The 8,622-nt window shown below is 38.8% G+C and overlaps 1 protein-coding gene across 1 annotated transcript; it reads left to right on the top strand.

Moving 5' to 3' along the window:
- Positions 1 to 3,035: 3,035 nt before the first annotated feature.
- Positions 3,036 to 7,012, top strand: LOC117293437 (signal peptidase complex subunit 3-like). The gene is made up of 4 exons (XM_033775769.1): positions 3,036 to 3,241; positions 4,920 to 5,064; positions 5,727 to 5,842; positions 6,076 to 7,012. The coding sequence occupies exons 1-4, from the start codon at positions 3,099 to 3,101 to the stop codon at positions 6,203 to 6,205; spliced, it is 534 nt and encodes a 177-aa protein (XP_033631660.1). The 5' UTR covers positions 3,036 to 3,098; the 3' UTR covers positions 6,206 to 7,012.
- Positions 7,013 to 8,622: the final 1,610 nt, after the last annotated feature.

The raw sequence follows: 8,622 nt of genomic DNA, 5'->3' as shown, positions 1-8,622 counted from the left end.
TTTGACCAAAGGTGTCCAGTGCCTTTAAATATGTATTAACCTATAATATGTCTATTCTGTCAAAAAATGGGAAAACATCTAGGTTATTTAATTTAACAGTTGATATACCTCTGATAATGAGAATGTAGGCCCAGCCTATTACGAGACTGAAATTACAATTATGTTGTAGACCTTATCCCTCTAGTCCCTGCACCGCCCGAGTTTGCTGAAAACTAATACTTCAAGATTCTTGCAGTTAACTACTGGAATCGTCGTTCAAATTTTAAAAGATAGCCACAGCTTAATTTTTATGCACAATTTGAACCTTGATATTTGTATAAAAGTACAAGTTCGCATGAGAACAATACATGTCTCTCGTTAAACGGCTACGGTAATTTTTATGGCGAATATTTGTTTGTAAGGACAAAATGGACACAATAGCTTTTCAAGGCTTTTATCTGACTCAATGATTATACTGATTAAATGCGAAGGCGTGAGTTTTCGACAATATTATCATGAATGATGAATAAATACAGTTTCCTTTGTGTTTACTAATGAGCGTCTTGTTGGGGTAAGAGCTAAATTATTTCACCATCATTAGCTTCATTAGCTTAATAATGACTATCGAGGATTCTTTTGATGTTCCTTTTTTTCCACAAACACAAGCTAGCAAGGTTTCCTCCTACCACTACAGTATATCGATAGGCGGCTGGGCGGTCCAGTGGCTCAATGGTTATATTATGGAAATATTAAAGGTTGCAGCTTCGTTATTACAATAATTATTTGTTTCCCACCCAGTAGGGAAAGGTTGTATGATCAAAATGTGAGACAGCATGAGAGGTTCTAAGTATTAGGGGGGGGGGGGGGGGGGGGAGATCGGTCCAAATGCACTGTTGTAGGCCTAAGCTCATTTTGTATTTTATTATTTATTTTCCTATAGCTTTTTTAACATGTAATTGTTGCTTTTGGGAAATATTTTTAGCATCAGAATCTCTCGCACACAGACATAATACTTTTTATTGGCTTAACTAAAAGAAAACACCCACGGTGAATGTCAACATGGCGTCCAAGGCTAGTGAGTTCAATGGTGATACCACGGACCTCTAGACTTGATCGATTCTCTATTATCAATGAAACCAGGACACCGGCATGGACGGAAGTGTTTGAAGTCGTAGTATTTCGAGAAAATAAGCTGTTGCAAGTTGCTCTCAATCTCAAACCAAATGAATGTGCCTATAATGCCAAAATAATTGTCATTGACAAGCAGTTCCCTACCTGCAGAGTCTTTCTCGAAAGTTAAATGGTGTGGCCCTACTCCTAAACAAATTAATAGCGATGCATTATTTCAGATTCGACTGAAATTATAAAACGATTGAAATTATAGACCTTGTTTTGTGTGTGTTTTTTTCGAAATAGGGAAATTTGTGCGTTGTTACCACTTTTTCCCCCTCATCTATATAGGCCTTGATTCGGTGCCTATGATCGTTGTTTGTAAGTTTCATTATTTTTTTTGTGATATGATTCGTAATTCATAATTGCACATTATTTATAACGGTAACAGCTATAGGTCCTTTACATGTTACACTTCCAATTGAGTCTTCGTCGCTGGTAGCGGCATACAAATTCACAGGGTGTGGATACCAGCAGGTAACGCTTATACCAAATTAAATGTGTAACACAGCGACAAAGATCTATATAGGTCTACCATGGGGTGTCGTGACGAGTGGGAGTATCGAATTCAAGCAGTGGCCATGGCTATATTGTCATGAAGGTGTGATGGGTTCAATTCCCGGTCATGGTACCACTATAGTGACTGTGTTGTTGAGCTGAGACTCTTAACTGTAGGCCTCACATGCTTCGCTTCATCAAGAGGTGAATAGTACTCTCTAAATGTAAAGGAGAGTTAAAAAAAAAAAAAAAAACACTCTTTACATTTCGGGTTGTCCCTCAACTATTATATATGGCTCTTTGAAAAGAGGGGTGGCTATTAGAGGGGTTTCACTCCAGGACAGAGTGCACAAAAGCAAAATATGCAACTAAAAAAAAGAGTGGAATACCACTCGAAAAAGAGTTTTCCCTCATGCTCTTCAAAGAGTGCTTTCCCTCATGCTCTTCAAAGAGTGCTTTCCCTCATGCTCTTCAAAGAGTGCTTTTCACTCTTTTTGGACTTCGAGAGAAGGCCCTATCTCAGCGGCAAAGATGGTTCTTAAGATTAATATTAGTGCACTACACTACGCTACACTTGGCAGCACGGGCTGTATCTGCATGGAGCAATGTATAGTTTATTGCTCCATGTCCGAGAGGTAGCTGAGATGCTAGAAGGAATTTAATAAAATGGCCTAGTGACCAGGGGTAAGTATACACGCACCATGAGCGTCATCAGTGACGGATTGAGCGCTATAAGAAGCCACTCTAATAAATTACAAATATGAAAAACGGTGTACTCTGATGGTATTTTACGGCCGTCAGGCCCGTGCGAAACGTCATAACAAAAGATATGATGTAGGCGGGGATTGGGGGAATCGGAACGCACTCAAATTGTTCAAGAAGCGTTTAAAGGGCAGCACGGCATCACATGTTATAAGCCTACAATAGATTTCGATAGTACACATCTTTATTTAAGAAACATTCGAAGTAAAGTGTTTCATGCAAAAAAAATATATCACTTTTGTGCCCCAAAATGTGAAACTGGGTATGCACGGCCACCAAATCAGTTTGAGAAAACTGAAGCACATTATTTTTTCTGGGTGTTTTTCTGGGTTAATTAGCAATTATTCCAAACGGCTGACCTGCCAAAAACTAAATGTAGTTGTCCAAAAATATATTTGATTGGCTTTCAACAGGCTGAGCGACTTATAAGTATTTTTTGAACATTAATTTTAGTTTTTGGTTTATTAGTTTTTGGTTGCTGTATACGATTTTATTCGTTTGCTGCTAACGATGTATTTTGAACAGCGCCCTCAACCAATGGCTGAAAGCCACATCGTCTTTACAGGTAGAATGGTCCCGCGATATAGCGCAAATAGTTACATGCTAATGGTCTAGTGTAAGAAGGGTGCAATACCGCAGATGAATAACACGATTTTCTGGTTGAAAGCTTGTCAAAAAAATCGTCCAAAATGAACAATGTTTTATCAAGAGCCAATACTATTTTTGCCTTCACGCTCAGTGTTATGGCAGCCCTAACATTTGGCTGTTTTCTGACGACAGCTTTTGACAGCAATATCGCACCAGTTTACATGGAAACTGAAAAACATCTGGTGTAAGTATTGGTCAATATTCCATTAAAACTCAGTTAGTCAGCCCTCATTACCGTGGGTCTGCTTATATATTGTTTGTTTGTTTGTTTGTTTAGTTAGATGATCTTCCCATCAAGGGAACTCGGCAAACTCCCACAACTTGTGGCACAAGGGGATAGACCATGGATGTTCTACCTCCATGGATATACCAAGCTGGCAACTAACAGGGTAGTTGCGATAATTAAAGGTAGCCACACTTGTGTGGCCAAGGATAGCTGAATCCTTAGCCACACGTCCACCCCATTTCCTCATGCAGCTAAGAAATAAAAAAAATCTGGCGCCTTATCTACGAGCCACCCGGCAGTATAAATCGGCTGAGCGTGTTCACCTAACTCTTTCTTTGCTTGCTTTCTTTTGTGTGTATTGAAAAGTGAAACAAATAAAATGAAATTTTTAACGATAACTTTGCTACCTTTCTCCCAGTGGCCCCCACTCTAATTTCCTTGATTCGTACATGGCGCAGCCATCTTGGAATATGCGAATCAGCATGACGTCATTGGCCTGCCAAGCTGTGGGCCCGTGAGGGCGCGAATACAAATCAACGGCTGTTATTTGTGAATTAAGCTTGGGTACTTTTGTTTATGGCATGCGCTACGTAGTTCATGAATAATACCCAAGCTTAATTCACATAAAACAGCCGTTGATTTGTATTCGCGCTCCACACACTCCGCCCACAGCTCGGCCGGCCGACAACGTCATGCATGCTGATTGGCATTTTCCAAGATGGCTGCGCCGTGTACGAATCAAGAAAATTAGAGTCGGAGAAAGGTAGCAAAGTTATTGTTAAAAATTTCTTTTTAAATTTTTATTTGTTTCAGTTTTCAATACACAGAAAGCAAGCTAAGAGTTAGGTGAACACATTCAGCCGGTTTATACTGCCGAGGGGCTCGTAGGGGAGGCGCCAGAATTTTTTTATTTTTGGTTATTTCTTAGCTGCATGAGGAAATGGTGTGGACGTGTGGCTAAGGATTCAGCTAGCCTTGGCCACACTAGTGGGGCTACGATAAAGTAACCCTCCTCCTGACGGCCACCAGGCCGGAGGGTTACGAAGCATCCGCAATCTGTGCAGGGCGAAATGGTTGAAAACATCCAATTTCGACAGCTAGTCAGCAGATTTGCTCCATTTTTACCACTTTGGAAAATCATGACACAAATTCTAGGAACACGTACTTGATCCTCAATGTCTAATGTATCCTACCATATCACTCAAAACACCATTGAGGAAATAATTTGAAGAAAAAGGACAAAAACTTACCAGATCCCCGAGCGAAAGAGTAAAAAATGTCCCAGGTTGAAAATTTCGAATCCTGCTTAAACTGCTTAAACTGTAGAAAAGAAAGATCTTTCTTATGAAGATTCTAGGGTCAATTTCACAGAGATAGTCCTAACTTAGGACTAGTAGGCCTACTAGGAGTTATGAAAAACTTATGCCTATTTCTATGTTGGGAACAGTAACTTCAAAATGAGACTAGTCTTTACCATTTTCTGAAGTCCAATCCTGGTCTTGTAAAATAAATTCTGGTCCATTAAACATTTCAAGGTACAAACCCTGCAGTGTGATGAAATATTTTGCAAAATTCAAGCCCTGATTAAAAACTTTTGATTGATTGATTGATTAAGGAAACTTCTTTATTCCAACAGGAAGAATACCTACACCCCACATGGCGAGAAAGCCGACCGAGGTCACATAACCTTTGACCTGACATCTGACCTTGACCCACTGTTCACATGGAACACCAAGCAGCTTTTTCTTTATCTGATGGTTGAATATGAGACGGAACACAATGTAAGTGTTCGTCACATCTTGAGTTGAAGTGAGATCTTAATATTTCTGTGATTGTACAACTTGCAGGTGAAAATTAATAAATACTAAATAATAAATACTAATAAATAAATTAATAAATATTAAAATAATAAATTAATAAATACGAACTAAATACTTGGTGTTGTCTAATAATAATGATAATGGCTTCTTATATAGCGCTCAAATCCATCACTCAGTGACACTCCTTATTGCACTGGGTCACGGGGCCATTTATTTCATTCCTTACACAATCTCAGCTCCCATTGTAGTATGGAACAAGTGCTGCCAAAATAGCGCACCAAGCTAAATCAAGCACAAAAACCATCTCAACTACCCTCGCTGGAACCCATATAGGCTACCCCAACAGAAGCAATTGTGTGTACTCTTCAATGACACAAGTGTCATGACTGGGATTCGAGCCCACACCCTGATGACTCAGCAACCATAATTTGAGATCAACGCACTTAATCACCAGCCACATTTTATGAGGAACACATGACCCAGTTTTCACTGGTGTAGATTTAGAACGGGTTAAAGAGCTGGAAATCACCCAATACCTTTCAGAGAAGACAATGTATTATAACTAAGTGTAAGTGTTTTTCCCTGAACTCTTCTTTTCTTCCTTTGTTTTTTTATTGTTTCAGAAATTAAATCAGGTCGTTTTATGGGATAAGATCATCAAGCGTGGCAGTAAGGCCAACTTGGACTTGAAGAAAATGAGCCTAAAATACCCGTTTTATGATGACGGTAACGGCCTTAAGTAAGTTTGTAGAGTTTTGTTCTCGTACGCTGTATCTGTGTTATCCAGTTTTTACTAGATTATCTAGTTTCTAGACTTTTTAGAAGTGTACTTGGTGATCTACTTTTCTACTAGTTCATCTCTAAAACTGTTTATTTGTTTTTCAAAATTTTGAAGAAAAAACCCCTGACCAATTATTTGGGGTAAATTTTTCTTAAATGTTCTTTCTCTTTTTCATCGGTTATCTTCTACAGAGGGCACGACAATATTACAATGACACTGAATTGGAATGTAGTACCAGGAGCCGGCATGCTGCCGAGGGTCGGTGGCCAGGGCAAGCATGTATTTGGATTCCCAGATGAATACAGTAGGAAGAGAGTATGATGGAAAGATAACATCCAATCTTAATCTCGTTAGGAAGCATCAGCTGGGCCCATAGTGTTATATAAGAACTAGAGGGCGCACCGGTGATGCTGCGTGCACAATTGCTACAGGACTGCAAGGAGACATGCATGCCATTTTGTAAGATGAACATTGTACGTGCAATGAATATGAAGTACACGTCGGTGTCTGTGTATGATAAATACACGCTATGCGACTGCGTAACTAGGCCAGTGCGTCCTCTAGTTCTTATATATAACTCTATGGCTAGGCCCCACTTTCACAGAGCTGCTGAAGCAAAACACATTGCTAAACAATTTTCTGCTCGGCGAAAAAAGTCTCTGAAAGTACATGTGACCAGGGCTCAACTTCAAAAAGCATGTAAGCACAAAAGCTTGCTTGGACAAATTAGGTTACCAGCCAGAATACCATACAATTACTATTACTGCGACTGGTACTCGACTCATTTTCTCGTAGCATAGAAATATGCTCAGCAGAATTTTTGCTAAACAGCTTTTTGAAATTGGCGCCATGGGATTTCGGCTTATTCTGATCAAGCGTAATTTCTTTTTTGCTTCACTACTTGTTTGTATTTTTAAATAGAGCTGTTAAATTTGGGCCCAGAAATCCTGTTTTAGACTTCATGAAGTGTGCCACCCAGCCCCCTCCCTCTTATCTATGGAGGGCACAGGAATATGTGGGCTTTCAGGAGTTCCCTTGTGGGGTCTTAAACACATTGCAACAATGGACCACACAAGGGAAATCTTTGTTAAACCTGGACCCAAGAAAGGAATTCTTTAGAAAAAGGAATAATAGAACGATAGTAGGATCGGTAAGGTTGTGTTCAGTAATTGGGTGAGAGTTCAATGTACAGCCACAATCCTGTTTTGATCATGACTACAGTACCCTCTGTGAGTCATGTTTGAATTCTGTTGGCAAAAGGTGAACTTATGTTGTCAAAAGTGGTTGAAGATTTATCGCTACTGACCAAATTATATCATACAAATGATTTGATGGAGATACCCCTGGCACACTTTATGTATTTGACAAACTTTTATGTCTCATGTTTTACTTTAAGGTTCTGGACATTTTTATTTATTCCAACATTCGTATGTTTTCAATCTTTTGATCAGTCATGGTGCGGTGGACTTGGGCTGAATGACATGGCTCTGCTACTGTTAGCATAGAATTGGCGCTTACAGAAGAAGGGAATTTTTGCTTGTGCGCAATCGTACTCCACTTTATTAGGCATTCTTCACTTGCACAGCTGGCACAGAAATTCAACGCTTTCACAATAAGCGGAGAATGATCATAAGCGCAGAATTTGGCAGTAAGCAGAGTCATGAAATGGGGCCATTTTAGTAAAATTTCAATTTAAAAATAGTGACATGCTGGACCTCAATTGCCATTCTTAACGCAAAGTCAAATTTTAACAAAATAATCTTCTAATAATGATAACTTACTCTATGCTTTTCTTTTGATTGGCTCGAAACAATCAGCTAAAATTTCTTGGATTTTATTCATTTTATTATTATTTTATGTACAATAAATATTGATCACAATTGAATTGAAGCATCATGAGTGTCTACTATTGGACATCAGGGTTGAGATTTGAAATATCCTGAACATTTACAATATTTGTTGAGCACCTGCCGTCGATTTCACAAAACTCTTCCTAACTTAAGACTAATCTTAGGACTTAGGAAGAGTCCCAACCCTGCACTGTAGCATGCAGACCTTAAGATTAGTCCTAACTTGAGATAAGACGAGTCCTAATTCTTTGTAAAATCAACGGTTGATTTATCATAATATCTGAATAATACTTCTTTACATTTCACATTAAGATTTTTCTCCTAATTAAAATGTGTTGTTGACTATTTTATGAATTGATTTTGTATTGTTAATGTCATCATTGGTATTATCGTAAATTTGAACACCGATAACGTAATCCTTATTTAGAATATTACTAAAACTTAATTGAAATTAACATTTTACAGCCCAGGCATTTGCCTTGTATTAGTTGTTTTATTAATGGAAATGTGTAACACAAGTCTTGATGGGACCCAAGCAAGGTTTTTAGCCAGAATTTGGTAAAAGGATGTCAAAGTTTGCTGGAACCTTAAAAACTGAGCATCCAAATTGTTCACTTACTATAACAATACACTTACATGAGAATTAGCACACTAAAAGTTTAAAACGGGGTGTCAAAAAGACACTTTGACACCCCTCTGGCTAACACTATGATGGGACCACAAAGAAGACTGGTTGTACAGGCATGTTGCTCTCATAGTTATGTTTGGTACATCTTTGGGGCAGCGGGGGAGGTTAATTTAAGGGGCAAGGTTAATTTAAGGGGCAAAAAATAATTTTGATAAACCAAGTGACTTACATGTAGAGCATTGAGCTGCGGTAACGCCAAC

Source organism: Asterias rubens, chromosome 8 (assembly GCF_902459465.1).
Source record: "Asterias rubens chromosome 8, eAstRub1.3, whole genome shotgun sequence".
NCBI lineage: Eukaryota > Metazoa > Echinodermata > Asteroidea > Forcipulatida > Asteriidae > Asterias > Asterias rubens.
The sequence above is the reverse complement of the archived record's forward strand: the minus strand, read 5'-3'. Positions and strand labels throughout refer to the sequence as shown.

Excerpts from the sequence above, each read along its gene's own strand:
- LOC117293437 (XM_033775769.1), top strand. The coding sequence starts at position 3,099 with ATGAACAATGTTTTATCAAGAGCCAATACTATTTTTGCCTTCACGCTC. Across the intron at positions 5,065-5,726 it reads AATATGAGACGGAACACAAT|AAATTAAATCAGGTCGTTTT; the intron begins GTAAGTGTTCGT and ends TTATTGTTTCAG. Across the intron at positions 5,843-6,075 it reads GATGACGGTAACGGCCTTAA|AGGGCACGACAATATTACAA; the intron begins GTAAGTTTGTAG and ends TATCTTCTACAG.